General features: G+C 43.3%; 1 protein-coding gene across 14 annotated transcripts in view; it reads left to right on the top strand.

The window, feature by feature from the left end:
• GREB1L (GREB1 like retinoic acid receptor coactivator) overlaps positions 1-19101 on the top strand; it is a 128355-nt gene extending 109254 nt beyond the window's left edge. For 9 of the 14 annotated variants that reach the window (XM_085220861.1, XM_085220863.1, XM_085220857.1 and 6 more), the window contains 14 exons: positions 777-892; positions 1268-1539; positions 2779-3341; positions 3847-3949; positions 7155-7310; positions 7527-7666; positions 9566-9727; positions 10054-10261; positions 10897-11062; positions 11405-11632; positions 12668-12809; positions 13418-13618; positions 14175-14313; positions 16337-19101. In XM_085220861.1, coding sequence (XP_085076987.1) covers positions 777-892; positions 1268-1539; positions 2779-3341; positions 3847-3949; positions 7155-7310; positions 7527-7666; positions 9566-9727; positions 10054-10261; positions 10897-11062; positions 11405-11632; positions 12668-12809; positions 13418-13618; positions 14175-14313; positions 16337-16500 — 2760 coding nt within the window. In that variant the 3' untranslated portion in view covers positions 16501-19101. The remainder of the gene's footprint in view (positions 1-776; positions 893-1267; positions 1540-2778; positions 3342-3846; positions 3950-7154; positions 7311-7526; positions 7667-9565; positions 9728-10053; positions 10262-10896; positions 11063-11404; positions 11633-12667; positions 12810-13417; positions 13619-14174; positions 14314-16336) is intronic. The other 5 variants (XM_085220867.1, XM_085220868.1, XR_014882453.1 and 2 more) reach the window with 4 other exon arrangements.
• The last annotated feature ends 493 nt before the right edge of the window (positions 19102-19594 follow it).

A 19594-nucleotide genomic window follows, 5' to 3' on the forward strand; every position in this document is an offset into this window, starting at 1 on the left:
ATATTTATGTTTAGTTTTAATGGGCAGATGAGTGGTTGGGTTTGCCATCTGTGTGACTCAACAAAGTAGACTCTGTGCCTCAGCTAGGTTTTAGTTTTCTTCTCAACTCATTTTGTACGTTACTGAAAAATGGACAGAAAAACAACTTCCAGAGGACTAATATGATGTAATTCAAACACGTGGTGATTCTGGAACCAGTATGGCTTATTTTCTTGGTCTGGAGAGCCCTTAATGTCTCTAGTCAATGTGGAAGTGTGAAATCTCCGCGTTATATGCAAAGAGACTGCTAGTCTCTGCTGATCTTCTGCCTGGACTGGTCACTGATCGAAGAGGCAGTTTTATCATGCAGTACCCACAAAGTATGGACAAGGATGGCTAGATGTGAACCTGCATTTTCTCATTTCATCTTTATACTTTCGATGTTTGTAAAGGCAGAATGGCTACTTGCTTTTTTAAGTGTCTCTGAGTCATTCACCTTTGCTTCCTGTTAACAGTTGCTGTAGTGTGTTTGTGCCTCTTGATCAAATACTGCCTGTAACATCTGGAAGTGTGGGCACTGTGCAACAGTGCAAGAAAGTTAGTGTTCAGGACAGAGGAGTATTTTAGGAGGCTGCACCCAAAACAGAGAACACAAATGGGCTCAGCCATGTTCACCAAGCTCTGCTGAAACAAGAGTCTGCTAATCTCGTAAAAGAAAAAGTGGGAACTGGAAACAAAAAGAAGTGACAGTTTAAAAGGTATCATTTAGATGTGACTTGAATATTCTCCATTCACAGGCTTGGAGGGGAAATGAGCAGGACGACTGGATTCCTCGCACCTATCAGGATCTGGAAGGTCTACCTTGCATTGTTATTTTAACTGGCAAGGATCCTCTGGGAGAAACCTTCCCCAGGTGCTGTTACTGCTCTTGTGTTACAGTTGTTTTGTAAAACGCTTAGATAAATGTTTCTGAAAAGATAAGTGGTTTGATACCAAGTGGTTATTTTTTTTCACAGAGAAGTGCATGTTAGGAGGCTTTCTTTGGGAGCACTTTAAAATTTTGGGAAGGATGGTTTGTGAAAAATAAGGCTTCTACACTGTGTGGGTCAGTGAACATCTGTGCCAAGTACCGAGGAGCATGACTTATGTGCTGAATATTTTAAAACTATGTGATATTTCATGGGTACTAAAATTGTTCATGAATATTTAATAAGCAGTTAAAAATACAGAATATTCTCCAGAGTTGCAGAAGACAAACCTTCCTTTTTCCTTTGGTTGGGTTTTGTAGGTCACTGAAGTACTGTGACCTTCGGCTAATTGACTCAAGCTACTTAACTCGGACTGCATTAGAGCAAGAAGTGGGCCTGGCATGCTGCTATGTCTCGAAGGAGGTGATTCGAGGGCCTATTGTAGCTCTTGACCTTAGTGAGAAAGAGCATGAGAAGGCAAACGGTAGCGAGAATGATGCTGACGAGCTGTTGATAGACTTGGACAGACCACAGAGTAACAGCAGTGCTGTCACTGGAACCTCAGGTCAGTTAACTGCTGCTGCTCTGAAGAGTAAGTCTTCATTTATACATCTTTGAAATTTGAGTGCAAATATTGAGATGTTTCCACAAATGTGGACTGCTTGGAAGTATGCTACTGCAGGCTAACCAGTGAAATGCTAGTAGCAGATTCTTGCCACAGTGAGCAATTTTCCTGACTGCAGCTAAAAGGAGAAAGTGGTGCATTGGGAGAATGGGATGCCATACCTAATTGTCCTTATGATTTTGTTTAAACTTAAATTTCACAGTTGCGATAGTTTCATCTGTTGGATCCTGAAAAGATCTTAAAAACGAGGATGGAAATAGATAGGATATAATTTTAGGAATAGCAGAATGCTGTGTAACTGTGGGTAGCTGTGGGTGAAGTTGGATGTTTGCCTTCTGGCCAAGACCAGCAGAATGGTCGGGTCTTGCCCTTCCTCTTCAGGCATCAGTAGAGAATCATCCCCCGTGAAGCTTTTCCTTTCTTGCGTTCATCTGGCACTTCTAAGTCCTTCCCTTTGCTTCTGTGTGAATTTGAGGTATTAAGTCAGCTTAATTGTGTGCCAGATCTTGCCATACACTAACATGAAAGTGGCTGATAAGGAGGAGAGAGCATTGCCCAACTCGCATTAAGATTGCTGTGAAATAAAAGCTCTGTTCTCCATAGAAGGGAGAGTGAAATTGATCTGTGTATACAATTATGTTTTATACTTGAATTTCAGAAGATAACCATAGAATCACCAGGTTGGAAAAGACTCACAAGATCATCCCGTCCAACCATCCACCAGTCACCAACAGTTCTCACTAAACCATGTCCCTCAACACAAAATCCAAACGTTCCTCGAACACCTCCAGGGCCAGTGACTCCACCACCTCCCTGGGCAGCCTATTCCAGTGCCTGATCACTCTTTCAGAGAAGTAGTATTTCCTAATGTCCAGCCTGAATCTCCCGTGCAAATTCTAAATCCCTGATGGAAAATGATAGTTAACATACTGGGATTACTGTTCGTTTGGAATTGGGGTTGGACTGCATTTGGATTCTGAACTTGAAAAGAGAGGCTGTTGCCCCTCCAACAAAAGAGGAAGATAGATTATTATTTCTTTTTTTAATGGTGAAGGACCAATCTGCAGCCTATGGTGAGCTCTCCCAGCTGTACTTGTGGAGCAGAAGAATTTGTAGGGTAGGATTGTCCCCAGATGAGGTCAGGATTTATTTGCATTGCCTCTTGTCAGCCCTGTCTGTCTACTACCCGCTCTTTGTTTTCACCAGGTTCCCTGGCTGACAATGGTGTGAGCTCTTCAAGTGCTGCAGACAAGTCTCAGAAGCAAGCACCATCACTTAACTTTCAAATGGTTGCACACAGCTCAGTAGATGAGGGAACTTACCCTGGGTTCACAGCTGGAGACACTCTGAAACAAGAATGTGACTCCTTGGGTAACCAGATGGCAAGCAGCACCACTTCAAAACTATCGTCACTGTCATCAGTCTCTCAGACATTTCGGTGGCCTGGTCATTCAACCAAAGACAGCAAGGCCATCCGTGCTGCACTGCCACGCATCGTCATTCTGTCAAAAGCTGCTTACTGCCTCCTGAGCTCACAGAAAAGTGGGAATTTGCCTTCCTCCTCTTCCCTGCTGCCTCATGCTGATGTGTCCTGGCTGAGCTCTCTGAGGCCTCTGCTTCACAAGGACATGAGCAGTGAGGAGCAGTCGCTCTACTACAGGCAGTGGACAACGGCCCGGCAGCACCATGCAGACTTCAGCAATCAGGGGGAGGCATCCAGCTCAAGAAGTTTTCACCCCAGGCGGCTGCTTTTGACAGGGCCACCACAAGTAAGAGCACAGTTCCTTCCTCCTGCCCTACTAGCAGGATGAGTGGACGAGTGGTGAGGACTGCTATAGCTGCAGGTGGAGATGTCCATGAAAGGCTTGTGCAAAGTTGTACCCAACTATGTATTTAGAGGTGAACAATCAGGCAAATTTGAAGGTTAAGTTCATGATAAAAGTGGTAAAAAGAATGGTTCTTTAAGTTTCGTGTTTTAAGCTTGTAGGACATACTTGTGAATGGCACCAGACATTAAATTGCCGTGAATGTATCAGTAGAGAAGTGGTCAACCACTGCACATCTCCCTTCATGTGATACAGGTTCTAGGCCAGATATTCCTCACAGATCAACTTTGTAATGCCATTCAGCATAATGGACAATATTAAGTTGTGTTATCAGGAAGAACTAGAGTGGCAGAATAACAGGCATTAGGTCAAATGCAGTTATCTGAAGTGTGTCCTTCTTTCATATTAATCTGAGTTGTGTTTCAGACTTTTTTCATCTCTGGTTCAGGTGGGAAAGACTGGCTCATACCTGCAGTTCCTAAGGATTCTCTTCCGCATGCTGATCAGGTTGCTGGAAGTAGATGTGTATGATGAAGAAGAAATTAATGCCAGTGAGTATTTAGAAGTCACTGTTAATACACATTATTCAGTGACTTTGTTATATATTGGTAAGCAGTGACAAATATTTTAGATTTACAAAAAGTCTTCATAAATTACACCTGCCACTTGTCCTGTCCAGTAATGGGCAGCTAGATTTGTAGATACCTGCATATGCTTAAAAATAGATTCATAAAAATGTAAATTTTACAGTGGACTTAACTAAGAACTCTTAAGTGCATTTTTGACTGATATGTTTATTTGGCACTAAAGTGAAAGTGAATATAAAACTCTATACAGGAAACATCTGCTTGCTATTTGCAGTATCTCTGCTAGCTGATTTTTAAGCTGTGGCTGCTTCTAAGCAGAAAAGACAGATTGAAGAACACTACTTTTCTGCCTGAGACATTAATATTACTTAATTAAAAATTAGAAACCAATCTTAAAAATAAATGTATTTCCTTTTGATTTGGAACTTTGAAGACTGTTATTTTCTCATTATTTGAACTAAAATAGCCCCAGAAGCTTAGGATGAAGTCAGAATGTAAGACCAGGAAGTCTGGTCTGTTGTGATCGCAGCAAATGTGTCACACCTCTTTCAGGAATGTGTGACAGTGCGTCAGAAGAGCAGTTTGGGTTTTACTTGGGGTTTTTGGTTGTGGGTTTTTTTCTCCCACAGCTTCTAATGGAATGCTTTTCTAGATCCTTCGTGTTCTGGTGGTTGAAAATATTCGGGGGTTGGACTATGTGATCTCTAGAGGTTCCTTCCAGCCCTTACAATTCTGTGATTTTTTATTTTTTTTTAATTCCCCAGTCAAAAGATGATCCCCTGCCCCAATTAGAAACGTTTTAGGGAAGACTGGAAAAAGTACTGCTTTAAAATGCTTTTACTTTTCTTTGATGTTTGCTTATGTGATGTAGTCATGCAGAAATCTTACTCCCTCCCAGCTTTCATCTAGGTAGCCTGAACCAGCTTGCAGGATCCTCACAAATGACAAGGCCATTATTCTTCTCATCAGTTTAGTACCTTGTCTGTACGTCTATTTTCAGTTTATCCTTCCAGCACATGTCTGACTAGAAATGTGTGTGATGTTGTGCAGGATGTTTAACCAATACAATGTACAGCAGCTTGTGCATTTCCCTGCCTCCACTGAAAGCCCCATGATTGATGAAACCTATGATTGCACTTTTCCATTTTCCTGTCTCACTGACAGCTCTACTTAGCTTGTGCTCATGGGTTCCTCTGCAACTCAGTGGTTTCAGCTGAGAAATTCCCAGCCTACAGCAGAAATGCTTGTTATTAGACCTTGACTGCACGTACAACTTACATTTTTTTCTGCTGAATGTCACCCAGTTTCTGGTGCTGTAGTTTTTGAGCTCATTGAATTCTTTCTGGTTTATCCTCTGTGCCTTTTCTATATTGATGGTAGCTCTTAAGTTTGCTGGTGACACAAATTTATTGTTTGTTTTTTTTTTGAGGCAGTGGTGCTAGTGAAAATATTAAACAATATGCCTCTCTGCTGATCTCTATTAACTTCATTGGTACTCTCCAGCAACATTAATGCTTATAATGTTACATGCTGCCATCTTCTGTTTAATCAACTTGTTCAGTTTACAGACCATTTCTTGTCTGTTTTCTTTAACTGATGTGATTTGTCATATAGCATCATATCAAATACTTAAGTCCAGAAAGATAAGGTGTGTTGCATTTCTTTATTTAAAGAAATAGGTATTTCACATCTGTGTAATGAAAGTCATGCAGGATTTCTTTGGTCAACCAAGGAGTGTGACTGCATTTCATTGCATTTTTCATTTACCCCAACTTAATGTCAAAGTAACGGACCCAGAGTTTCATAGATCTCCTTTGAAATGGTGACAATATATGCATTATGCTTGCACTGCAGTCAGGTTTACACCTGATTTCAGATACCTTTTATTTAAGAAAAGTGTCATGAAGTTTATTCGTTCTCATTCATTTAGGTGTGTATCAAAATTTAAAACAAAGCACATGTATTTGCCTACTTAGCTGAAGTGGTAGAGCCAAGAAAATTGCTATTCGTTTTCATGTGCTTTGCTGAGATCTGCCTTGGCATGATACTTGGCAAAGCTTTTTTTTATCTTGCACTTGCTGGTGTTTGAGGCAAAGCTTTATATGCTGATGAGCTTTTTCCATTTCTCTTGGACTTTGTACATTCTTAGTGTCCTTTGTGCCTCTGTAGCCCCTTCCTCTTGGTGATCTTGCATTGCTTGGTTTGCTGATTACTGATTTTTTGGTGACAGTGACTCCAAGGAATCCAGCTCTCAGTTGTAGAGAAGTGCCTGGTGTTTTCAGCCCAGTGGGCCAACTCTCTTAGGATTTGTCTGCGTGTACACACTCGTGGGCTTCAGAGGTTAACAACCTCTGACCAGCAGCTTCCTACCAGTCAGTCTGGTAGGGTGAGCGCATGCTTGTTTGGAGACACTGCTTTTGTTTCATCTGAGTTTGTCTTTCTGAAATCAGTAACCTCATTTGCCTACTCTTATGTATTCTTCTCTCTGATTTTAAACTGGATCAGTTCCTGTACAAGCTTCACGCAAAGTTTGTCATCTTTGGACAGTGCTTTCTGATGTTGTTGATCACACTTGATTGTCTACCTTGGACATACCTGTACTGGATGAAGTAAAAAAAGTTCTAGTTAATCTTTGCTGTTACATCCCATTCTCTAACAGAAGTGTGTCTTTTACTGCCTTTATCATCTACTCAACTGCTAGTTTATACATGTTTATACACTCTTTCTTCTCGCTTTCATCCTCTTGCCTTTGGATGAATTTACTTCTTGTTTACCCATTGCTCTTCTTTCCATGTACTAAAAAGGGAACCACAGAGGGGCTGGAGGCTGTTTGTATCTTCTGCAGAGACAGTTCATCTGAGCAGTTTGTGTATAAACCAGAGCGAATTATACCTCAGCAACTTGACAAAGAGCAGAGCAGAAAGTAACCCGTGAGGGTGCTTCACCTACACACATTTTCCAAGGAACTGCTGTTTTTTTGAAGTGACTTCATGCTGACCGTATTTTCAATTTTGGTAACATTGATGATGTTCAGAGATGTCTGTGGTGTGTTTGTGTGTGTGTGTGTGTACACTTGTGTGAGTTCCTGTGCAATTGTAGATCAGCCAACATCACATAAGCACCATTTAGTGGGTATCTGATACTGCTTACCTAAAATGTGTTGTTGCAGATCATACAGAAAGCAGTGAAATTGCTCAGTCTAGCAATGACCACTGGCCAGATATTGAGATCTTCAGTAAAATGTCTTTTGACCTGAGTGTACATGACCCCAAGTACAGAAATATAAGTCCAGTGTACACAGAACAACTGTCAAGAATCAAACAAGGTAAGTAAAAAAATAATTTTCTCAGAATACTTTTCCATTAAAAAAAAAAATTAGGTTTTTATTATCTTAATTGGACACTTGAACTTAAGAAAAGCCTTTATTCTTCTAAATGATACAGAGCAAAACAAAACATTTGTTCTTTACAGTTGTGTAGGATCACAATCTCTAGATTTGAACACTCATAAAATTTCTTTTTCTTCTTTCATTTGCGTAAAGAAACAAGCAAAGAAATGAAATCAGAGGAGCCTAAGAAAAGAGAGACTGTGTCCATGATGTTGACAAAATATGCAGCTTACAATACGTTCCATCACTGTGAGCAGTGCCATCAGTACATGGACATTAATCCTGCTGCACAGGTTGGTGCCAAGGCCCAAGGGTAAACTGCATCCTTGATTTTTCTGTGGTCTCTGCAGGCATACCACTTTGGTCTGAAGACTCATGCTTTCACCTTCCCTGAGGTGGAATTGTTTAATTTCTTCCATTCTCAGGGGAGATACTGAGCTATAGACCCTGGAGCATCAACTGTGTCTGCTGCGTTATGCATGAGCAGTTCTATTCCCCAGCTGCCTCTGACAAAGGGTGAATATTGTGACTAGTTATCTCAAGCCAGAGCATTATTCAGCCTACCCAAAGGGTTCCTAGTGTGTCATGGGAGAAGACTGAAGGACTGAGAGGGATGTTTGTTTGCCTAAGTGCCAGCCAGCCTCTGGCATGAGTCTGGGCCTATTTTTTCCTCCCTTTGTTGGTAACCTACCTGCTTCTCAGCAGTGGCTTACGAGTCATTGGACAAAAAGGATCATTTTTAATTGTTTCATAATCCTTTTGATCTTTTGTTCTCCAAAATGAAGATTTTTGCTCACAGGAGGCTGGCAGGTAAGAATTTTTCCTGCTTAGTAGCTCAGAATTACTTATTAACCACCATCAATAGTTTACTTTGAGGTTTCTTATCTCAATTCATTCTTTTCTTGCTTACTAATCTTTGCCAGCAGCTTGCTATTAACCTAACACAGCATAGACACACTGACCTGGAAATGTACAATGTCAGTTATTACAGAGCTGCACCAGCAAATCTCTTTTAAACCTCATGCTTCATTACCTACGTTGACCCAAGCAAATCCTCCCAAAGGACATCTGTTGTTCTCTTTATACATCTTTGTGCATCTGGTCAAACCTAATGACTAGTAATAAATGAAAGTATCTACTTGTTCTTGTAACTATAAGTTGTGTATATAGTTATGAGAGATAACTCAGAGAAATTACATATCCAAAGGAGAGTCATTGGATTGAAAGCATTATGAAGGGAGAGAGATTCTTAAATGCTTTAACAGAATCTAAATAAAATGCTTTTCATGCTTCATCTTTACTTAGGCTAATTACATCAGCTCTTTAGAAAAGATTATAGAGGGGTGACTGCCAAGAGTAAAGGATTTGATCTTGAGGTACAACACCTCCTCTCTAAGAAGAAGTCTTACTAAATATGTCAGCACTTTGTATGCGTTTGCATGGTTCAGTAAAGCACTGTGCAAACTCAGGCTCACCCATATGCTTCATGGCCTTGTTAGTGGAGGGGTCTGTCTTGGTTACTTCTTGCTTAGAAGAAGATTGGAGGATTGTCACTGGAAAAATGCCATACTCATGTGACCATGCTGCTGCGGCTGCCTCTGAATGGCTGAGCATTCTGCTGTGGAGAAACACCTATATAATGCAGTGGTCTTTGAATCTTTGGGGAAAATCTGTTTGCATGTTTTTTACCCTAGTGTGTGTGTGTGTGTGTGTACACACGTATGTTCCATTTCTCCTTGTAAATACTAATAAATAATTTCCAGCTCAAACAGACTTCAGAAAAGTCCAGATGGGCCAAAGATCACTAGTGGCATAGAAAGGTGATTGTTTCAGTAGCAGGGGAAGTTACATGCCTACATAATGTAGCTTGTGGTAGAGGAAAATGAGAGTTTAATAAAGTTAGCTTCAGTTACTGAAAGAAAATGTGGTTGTTTTTCTCTGGTGGTTGCTAGTATTGTAACTGCCAGAGCAGGTTGACATATTATAGAATCATAGAATGACCTGGGTTGAAAAGGACCACAATGATCATCCAGCTTCAACCCCCCTGCTATGTGCAGGGTCGCCAACCACCAGACCAGGCTGCCCAGAGCCACATCCAGCCTGGTCATATGTCCCTTGTCCATTACCTACTTTCAAATCCTTCTGCTTTTTCTCTTTTTCTTTTTTTTTTTTTTTTTTAATTTTTAATACAGGTGTCTGACTCCACTCTGCATGCGTTCACGTTTTCATCTTCAATGCTAGGAGAAGAGGTCCAACTGCATTTTATAATCCCAAAATCCAAAGAAAGCCATTTTGTCTTTAGCAAGCAAGGGAAGCATTTAGAAAGCATGCGTCTCCCTCTCGTTTCTGACAAGGTGCGTGTATGGCTCCCTTCAATTTGTGGTCTACATGTGCTGAGTGCAGTCAGCTTGACAAGCATTTGCAAACTAATGATGGTTGGCTGGTTTATCTTTTTGTTGTTTTTGCTGTTTTGTTTTAGTCCTTTACATAATTCTAGCCATTAACTTCCTTAGAACTGGAGTTTTTTGAAGAGATTAATTCCTGTTTGCATTCCTGGTATCCATCCCAGATGTGTTGCAATGATCAATAATGTCCAAGACTAGTATGAATAATAAATAAAAATCCCTATCAGGAATAACTTGCTTTTTACAAAATGTTGGCTAAATATCTCCTATTCTAGCAGAATCTGAATGCAGTCAAGAGTCCTATCTTCACTCCATCGAGTGGACGTCATGAGCATGGCCTCTTGAACCTCTACCATGCCATGGAAGGCATCAGTCACCTTCACCTCCTCGTAGTCAAGGAGTACGAAATGCCACTGTACCGCAAGTACTGGCCCAACCACATCATGCTCGTCCTGCCAGGCATGTTCAACAATGCTGGCGTGGGTAAGAAACACCAACAGTGCTGTGAAAATGTCAGCATCCACATTGGGCAGTATGGGTCATGTTGTTTGAGAAACTTTCCAGTGCTGTGAATAACAGCAATCTGTGTGCAAGATATGATGATTTGTAAGAAACGCTGTTGGAGATGTAGTTTGTCTATTTGTGTATAGTTTTGCAGTTAAAAACATGGTGTTTTATAGACTGCATTCATTCATTTTACTCGGCCCTGATGTGTGAATATTCATTCTAGGTATTTTACCCAAATTTTCTTTTTTTGTTAAGCTGAGGCTAAATATTAACTGCAGCTGAATGCCGTGGATTTGAACTTTGGACTTCATTTTCATGGAGTTCCCGAGTTTCACCTGCATAAAGTTTTAAGTAGCTTCAATTTTAGGATCTCAGCCACTTCTTGGTTTTTGTTATTCTTCTAATGCCCACCAAATCATTTTCTGTAATCTCTTAAAAGATCCACTTTTCTTTGCGTCTGCCTTTTAGGTTGCACTCATACTGAAAAATGGACATTTTGATTTCTTCTTAAACTAAGATGTGGTGAACTCTAAGTTCATAAAGGGTTTGCAGATCTTTGCATAGCCTTTCTTTGGCAGGAGAGAGTGATAAAATCTAAGATGTTTCCTCAGGTGCTGCCAGATTTCTTATTAAGGAGCTTTCGTACCACAATCTGGAGCTGGAGCGAAACCGCTTGGAGGAACTGGGAGTCAAGCGCCAGTGCGTGTGGCCTTTCATTGTGGTCATGGATGACTCCTGTGTGCTGTGGAACATGCACAGTGCCCACGAGCAGTCCAGGTAAGTCTCCTTCCAGGAATGATGCATAGGGTTGGTTCCTTTTCCCTTTCTAAATTGCTGCATAAGACCTGATTGTGCTGAAGGGCCATTCTTCTTATGATAGCTGAATAGATGGGATAGGATTGCTTGGCTGTTGTTTAAAAAGCCTGTGTTTGTTTATTTACAGCGTGTAGAATAGCATGTCTTGATAATGGAATTTCTTGCACCTGTATCTACAGGTATGCTATTAACTGTGCACGTGCATATAGGTATGCACACACACAAGCGCATACATATAGAGTCTGTTACATAGACAAAATAAGCCACATCTGCGTGTTGTGTGCACTTCCTTCCATTCTGCAGCCAGTCCTTGGAGCCTGGGGGCACCAGTAAGAACGTGTCTTTGAAGAATGTTCTGCAGCACATTGAAGCCACCCCCAAAATTGTTCATTATGCAATATTGGGTGTTCAGAAGTGGAACAGTAAGCTGAATGCTAAGAAGACAAAGGCTCCATTCTCCCGGTGTCATGTGCGTGACTTTATTCTGCTCAACATAGACCTGACCCAGAATGTGCAATATGATCTGAACAGGTAGGTAGTGTGTGTTGAATGTCAAAAGCTCATCACCATGTTTCTAAATGTCTCTGAGATGAATGGGAAGATCCTGTCTGAGGTACGTAATCACAGAAAAAAAGAGAATGGTGTATGCTGCGTCAGAGTGAATAAGGCATTAAAGCATGCTTACCAGTAGCCAGAAGACTGGGGAGAGAAGCTGTGAGGCAAGAGAGAGCTACAGAGAGCTGAAAATGCAGGGATGGGAAAGGGAAGCTTCAGGAGAAAAAAATAACTGGGAGGTCACATCTGGGGAACAGAGAACAAAATGAGTCAGTGACAGGAAGTGTGAGGCTCCTGGAGTGTGGGAGCCTCTTACATGACTAAGAACTAAAGCGTGGGCAATGGCTGGGCCATTGCTACGTTAAGAGCATTGACGAGGGATTTCTTCTGTTTCCTTCAGTCACCTCTCCCTCTCTGTTGCCACCTGGCTTGAAATTACAACAGATGAACAGTTCGCTCTCTGCTGTATATTTCCTCCTTTTTTTTCCCCCCTCCTTCTAACAACTCCATCCTAAAGCATTTGCAATGAGGCACAGCTATCGTAGGCCTTTACTTCTAATTCTTATCAGAGTGAAGCAAAATCCTATTCCCTCCCCTAGCTTCTGCCAGCTGGGTTCGGAGTAAACCCACTGGGGCATCTCCACCTGCATCCTGCTGAAAAGCAAAAGTTTGTCTTAAGATTACCAGAAATTGTTTTTCTACACCAGGAACACATTGAAGAAAAGAAATCTTAGGAGCTATTGTATTGTAAATAAATTGTACAAGAAGCATATCACACTGTCTCCAGAGTTCACTGCTAAGCCCACCTGGATCTGTTTTAGCAGCTGGTGTGTGTATTGCTGACTTACAGCAGCAGTGCTCAGATACATGATTTAGTGGTGGGTTGTTAGAGTTAGAGTAGTATCGTTAGGTTGTGGTTGGACTTGATAGTTTTTAAGGTCTTTTCCAACCTGAGCAGTTCTGTGATTCTATGAATGTAGCTGACTCAATCACTTTGTGTTTTATGCCCAGGTATTTCTGTGAAGATATAGATTTCAATCTGAGAACAAACAGTAGTGGCCTGCTCATCTGTCGTTTCAACAACTTCAGTGTCATGAAGAAACATATTCAGGTTGGAGGACAGAAGGACTTTGTTGTTAAGCCAAAAATTGTGGTGAGTGTCAGTGCTCAGTCATGTAAAAAGTGAAATCCAGACCCATTTACCTGAAAAAGAATGAATTTTCTAGCCTGTTAGTTCCTGTTAGTTTTATTTAGTGCTCACTTGAAATTTGAAGTTTATGGCCTATTCTGTGGCAGAGCTGCCACATCATAAAAAGAAAATAAGTATTGCTAAGGATAGATGACCAACAGTAACACTCCTAAACAATTAGAAGATAGACTGGGATTGGAAAGAGCGTGGTCTAGCTCTTCAGCTTTTGAAGGTGAAAAATTTCTTCACCAAAAGAGTGATGAGGCAGTGGCACAGGCTGCCTGGGGAGGTAGTGTTGCTGTCCCTGGAGGTATTGAAGAACCGTGTGAATGTGGCACTGGGGTTAGGCTTAGTGGGCATGGTGGGGATGGGTTGATGGTTGAACTAGATGATCTTAGAGGTTTTTTCTAACCTTAATGATTAATGCATTCACGTGTCAAAATCAAGTGGGGGTTTTGATTGAGCTTTCTCTCCTCCTTCTGCAGTGGTGATCCCCTCCCCTGCTGAATGAATCTCCGTAGGGAAGATGTACTCAGGAGGGTTTAAAGGGGCTCCTCTTGTTTTCATTGCAGGTTTCAGACAGCCCGGCACCAATCATGCCTCTTCAGTACGTCTGTGCCCCAGACAGTGAGCACACGCTTTTGGCAGCCCCATCTCAGTTCCTCCTGGAGAAATTCCTTCAGCATGCGACGTACAAACTCTTCCCTAAAGCCATTCATAACTTCAAGAACCCAGTATTGGCCATTGACTGCTATCTGAACATTGGTCTTGAGGTACAAAATATTTGCAGGGATAATGGGGAGCAGGAAATGCAAACCTGTACTTCAGCATCTTTAGTATTGGAAAACTCTTCTTCTGTGAACAGGCTCTTGTGATTGAAAAGAGCTTGGTCTAGCTCTGCATCTCTGAGGGTGAAAACTTTATGCTCAGGAAGAGTAGTGAGCCATTGGCACCGGCTGCGCAGGGAAGTGGTGCAGTCACCATCCCTGGAGGTGTTCAAGGACCATGTGGATGTGGCACTGAGACGTGGTCAGTGGGGATGGGTTGATGGTTGGACTAGGTGATCTTATAAGTCTTTTCCAATCTTAATGGTTCTGTGATTAATTCAGGGGCTTGAAATAAGGCATTTCACGGTTTGTGGCCAAATCTAAAGTTAGTCTGGTCTATCTGGTGAGTTATTTCCCAGTGAAATCAGCTCGTCACTGCTGTTGTTGGTCTGTATGGCCAGCACCAGTTCACCTACCAGTCAGCATCACTCTGTGCTCTCTTCCACTTAAGGCCCTCACTAGGCCGTGTCTAACACAAGGGCATGCTTCCCCCTTCATGCAGGTGGCCATTTGCTATGTCAGCTCCCGCCCACACTCCGTCAATGTCAACTGTGAAGGGGTGTTCTTCAGTGGGCTCCTGCTGTACCTCTGTGACTCCTTTGTCGGCGCTGACCTCCTCAAGCGGTTCCGGTTTCTGAAAGGTAAAACCTTGCCCTGCTGCATGCTCTGTGACTGCTTTGCCGGGATGAGTTGCACATGGGGAAATGGGAAGGCAGAGCCATGAACAGATGCACAAGGGGGAATGATCTTAAACTGAGACAGGATAGGTTTAGGTTAGATATTAGGAGGAAGTTTTTCACACAGAGGGTGGTGACACACTGGAACAGGTTGCCCAAGGAGGTTGTGGATGCCCCATCTCTGGAAGCATTTGAGGCCAGGCTGGATGTGGCTCTGGGCAGCCTGGTCTGGTGGCTGGAAACCCTGCACATAGCAGGGGGGTTGAAACTAGGTGATCATTGTGGTCCTTTTCAACTCAGTCCATTCTATGATTCTATGATACTGCTGCTATCGCTTTCACAAGAAATAGATGGCCTGTCAATTTTTGGAGTGTATAATACTGCTGCTTTGGTAGTACCTTAGCTCAGCTTTGGTAAATTGCATTTGTTACATTATTTTTAAAGTCACATCGCATGGAGACAGGTGCAGAAAAATGAGGATATATGGAGATCAATCTGTGAGCTGTACGTGCAGCAGCTTGAGAGCTGAGAGCACTGTCAATGCTGACACAGATGAAACATTTTACAGCAGTGTTCTGTACCATGGCACAAAATGCTCAGTGTTGTGGGATGGGACAGCTCTTAGCTGGAGGATGGAGGGGGTCCGCTCTCACCGGGACATTATAGACCTCGTCCAAGTCTCTCTCTTGTCTTTATAGTGACATGTAGCCAATTGCCAATTTAGCCAATTTAGTGGTTAATGGAGTTAAGTCCAGCTGACGACCCATTATAAGTGGTGTCCCCCAGGTACTGGGTACTGGTACTGGGGCCCATCTTGTTTAATATATTTATTGACAACCTAGATGAGGGGATTGAGTGCACCCTCAGTAAGTTTGCAGGTGACACCAAGTCGGGAGGTGGTGTGGATCTGCCTGAGGATAGGGAGGCCCTACAGAGGGATCTAGATAAGCTGTATGGCTGGACTGAGATGAATGGGATGAGGTTCAACAAGGCCAAGTGTTGGGTCCTGCACTTTGGCCACAATAACCCCATGCAGCGCTACAGGCGTGGGGATGAGGGCTGGATGATTGTGAAGAGGAAAGGGACCTGAGAGTGCTGGTTGATGCTTGGCTGAACGTGAGCCGACGGTGTGCCCAGGTGGCCAAGAGGGTCAACGGCATCCTGGCCTGCATTGTGTGTGGCCAGCAGGTGCAGGGAGGTAATCATCCCCCTGTACTCAGCATTGATGAGCCCATACCTGGAGTACTGTATTCAGTTTTGGGCTCCTCACTGCAGGAAAGACATTGAGGCCCTGGAGCATGTCCAGAGAAGGGCAACAAAACTGGTGAGGGGTCTGGAGCACAAGTCTTATGAGGAACGGCTGAGGGAGTTGGGATTGTTTAGTTTGGGGAAGAGGAGGCTCAGGGGAGACCTCATTGCACTCTACAACTTACTGAAGGGAGGTTGTGGTGAGGAGGGGTTTGGCCTCTTCTCCCAGGCAACGAACAGGACCCAGGGAAATGGCTGCAAGTTGTACCAAAGGAGGTTTAGGTTGAACATGAGGAAAAACTTTTTCTCTCAGAGAGTGGTCAGGCACTGGAATGGCCTGCCCAGGGAGGTGGTGGAGTCGCAGTCCTGGCAGTGTTCAGGAGGCGTCCTCCTGGATGAGGAGCTGTGAGATATGGTTTAGTAGCTTGTGGTAGCAGTGGTAGTGAGAAGACGGTTGGACTAGATGATCTTATAGGTCTTTTCCAACCTTGAGATTCTATGATTCTATGATAAGCCATGGGATAAAATGGGTGAGTTTGTGGTAACGTCTGAGCACATCAGCTTCCTGTGCTGAGGATGGCAGAACTACTTCAGTAATGATTTAAGGATCGTGGATTGAGATTAATGCTCTCCCTGCTGTGGCTGATACCAGCGCCTGGTACTTACGATACTGTCAGGCAGTGAATGAAACGGAGAGTCGTTACAGTTCCTTAAGGCTCTCTTGCATTTTCACTCAAAGGTGCCACGCTGTGTGTCATATGCCAGGACCGGAGCTCGCTGCGACAGACCATCGTTCGCCTGGAGCTGGAGGACGAGTGGCAGTTCCGTCTGCGGGATGAGTTCCAAACTGCCAACAGCAGTGATGACAGACCGCTCTATTTTCTTACTGGCCGCCATATATAAGCTTTGAGAAGACACCCATCATGAAAAAAACACTGTTTGTTTGTTTGTTTGTTTTAAAAAGTACAATCACTGTGGAGCAAAGTGCAACCAATATTTATCAAGACTACTCTAAGGGATTCCCCAGCGTTCTAAAGCAGGCTTTATTCCTAGGTATCAAATTATCACAGCAGTTATAATTTTGAGGATCACAGATTCCAGTTATTGTCACATCGGTCCCAACCGCTGACCCCAATCATGCAGCCACCACGCCGTAGGGTTTGGGAAGAGGACAGAATTTGGCTGATGGGGAATTCTCTCTGTTTCCAACTGAGTTAGTTCTGGAAGAAGCTGCCTTCAGCAGCCTCTCACTTGAATGTGTTACAAAAGCTCAATGCAGCATATGGGATTTATTGAAGATACACAGAGGAGAGCCCACTGTTCCTCTACAGACTGTACTGCGGTACAGTAATACTCAGGGGTTTGAAACTACAATGTATCGTAGATATTTGTATTAAAAGGAATAGTCTCGTTCTCTGTGCAGTGTTAGTTTAAAATTTGTAGTTGTGTTTGTACTGAAACTGTCTTTGGCAAAATTTCCACAGGTGTTCAAAGTTTACTACTTGAACCTGAACAAATCAGCAACTGCATGGCAGGCACGGGGCAGTGCTCACGGGTCCTCCTTGCGATGCTACTGCGTCCCACTGTGGAGTTCCTCACCTCCAGGGACAAAGCTGCTGGCTCACGTGGTGAGGAGGCTCCTGCAGAGGCTCGCTTCAGTTGGAGTCCAGCACAACCTGCCAGCAGGAGACCTTCAGGTTCCCACTTCTCCAAGTTTTGGAAAGCTGTGGCCCATTTTCCTCGGTGTGTCCTGCTGTGTGGATGGTGATGGATGATCATGAAGACTGGATGGTCTCAGTGATCTTTTCTTAATGACTGTACGGTGCCTGGAGGGTGGCCAAGCACTATCAGATCCTTCTCAGTCAGCTGCGGTTGGCTGCAGAGCTGAGGTCCATCAATTCCCATCTGTATGTAAATCAGAATGTATCAGACAAAGGTGCTGGGAGGGCATCGGTGCCTGAGCTGGATTGAGAAGAGATCTTACAGCATCTGAAAGGGAGAAGTCCCAGGGAGCTGGGACTGCTCAGGGGGGCTTCTGCCCAGAAGCAGTGCCCATTGGATGCACCCCCTGAGGTTGTCAGCCCTTTGTTTTCCATTGATCTATCGGCTCTAGTGATGGTCACACTGTGGTCTTCTGCTGGACAAGAATCAGGAATCTGTACGTTGTTTTAGAGGAACCTGGCGCAGTAGAATTTGGTTGTGAGGGTTAAATCCCACTGGGACACAGTCTCACTCCTGCTCTTAGCATTGGTAACCCAGCTGATGTCTCTACATTATTAAAAATCTCCTGGCACATTGCGATGCCTTTATTTGAAAGAAAAATGCGGTGTGTTTTTAAGAGAAGTCCAGGTGTGTTAATTTAATCTCTGAAAAATAATGAAATTAATACACGGATACTTAGCTGCGACTTGCTGGAGCTGCGAAAGCTGCATTCTTATTTTTCACATCCTGTGGTAACTGAGCAACTTTTTTATCTCATGAGATGTTTACGGATGAAAGACACCGGTAGTATATTAGGCTGAGGCAGAAAGGAAAACTAGCTGCCTGTCTTCATGTAGATTAACTCTGGTGCGGCAGATTTAGCAGATTTCAACTGAATGCCACTCTTCTGTAGATGGATTTTTTATTTTCCTGCAGCCGCAGCCTGCCTTATATTTGAACACTTGTAGGGACTTAAAGGTGGTTGCTGAAGCTCTTGCTTTGTCCCTGACCGCAGCCCCAGAGTCATGGTTTGCCCAGGAGGGGCGAAGGGTGGCTCTGGCTCTCAGTGCGATATCAAAGGTTCACATACTCAGTGTTCAGGAATCACGTTGTTTCTGTTTGCATTATTGTTTGCACTAAGAAGTTCTTAAAATCGTGGATGCTGAGACTGCTGTGAGGATGCAGCCCTTTAGTGAAACAGTGCAAAATTGTCTCAGAGATTGAGATTGGCTGCAGAATGTCAGTATGTTGGCCTTCCTGTACCGAGAAATAGCAAACCTAGCTAATAGATTTTCTTAAGTCCTACCTGCGCAGTCAGGAGGAGGTCTGGAACTGCTGGGAAAGAGGACACAAATGGGCTCACAGCACGTAGGCCCGTCCAGTGCATTTCTGGAAAGGAGCCCCTTGGTTGACACCTGGATTAGTGCTATTCCATGTTGCGTTCAAGCCTCGCCCTCACAGCCATGCCTATGAATGTATTACACTGGCCAGCGTGATATTTTACTTGTAGATGTTATTGCCTATTCACAGGTTAAATTTGAATGTAAACTAAGATTTAAAGAATCATATTCGGATGCTTTTTGCTTAACTTATGTAATTGCTTTTTGTGACTTTTTGGAAGAGAGATAAAGTGTCGCTTTCCTAGTGTAAAGTTTTCTTAACCAAAAAAAACTTGGTGAATTTAGCTTCACTAGTCAGTCTACCTCATGTTATTGTTTATGAACTGAAACTGTCTGAAGTTGTGGCGATGGTATGTTTATAATGTGCTTTCATTAAATTCGAGTATATTAAGATACCAGTTAAGACCGCTTCTGTTGTGACATTGGCAGTGGCTGCTCTCCAGGCCCACCAGCAACGCTCACCTCCTGGCTTTCTGTGCATCTGCCCCAGCTGTGTGATGAAGCCCGTTGCAGCACAGCTCACACCGCCCTTGCACACCTGCTGGTCGCAGCCTCTGTGGACTGGCACTCCATGCAGGTACTTCAGATTTCAGCACACTGAGTGAAGAACGTTCTAGAGGCAGTGTTAGTTCATTGCTTCAGCCTTAGACCAAGGTTAAGGAGATCGATGGCAGCACCCAGCACACACAAAAAAGTGTTCCTTAATTGCCCTGTCAATTCCCAAATCAAAGCGAACAAAAAGCACAAATTTCAGTTCCTTCCCACCCCCCAGGAAGGCTTTAGGCCATCAGTCAAGGATGATGTTATCACCTCTCATCAGCCTGTGAGCCTCCTAGCAGGATGGTGCTGAGCCAGAGCTCCTGGGAATGGACCAGCAGCACCCACTGTCCCCACAC

This window comes from Meleagris gallopavo, chromosome 3 (genome assembly GCF_905368555.1).
Source record: "Meleagris gallopavo chromosome 3, MGAL_WU_HG_1.1, whole genome shotgun sequence".
Classification (NCBI taxonomy): domain Eukaryota; kingdom Metazoa; phylum Chordata; class Aves; order Galliformes; family Phasianidae; genus Meleagris; species Meleagris gallopavo.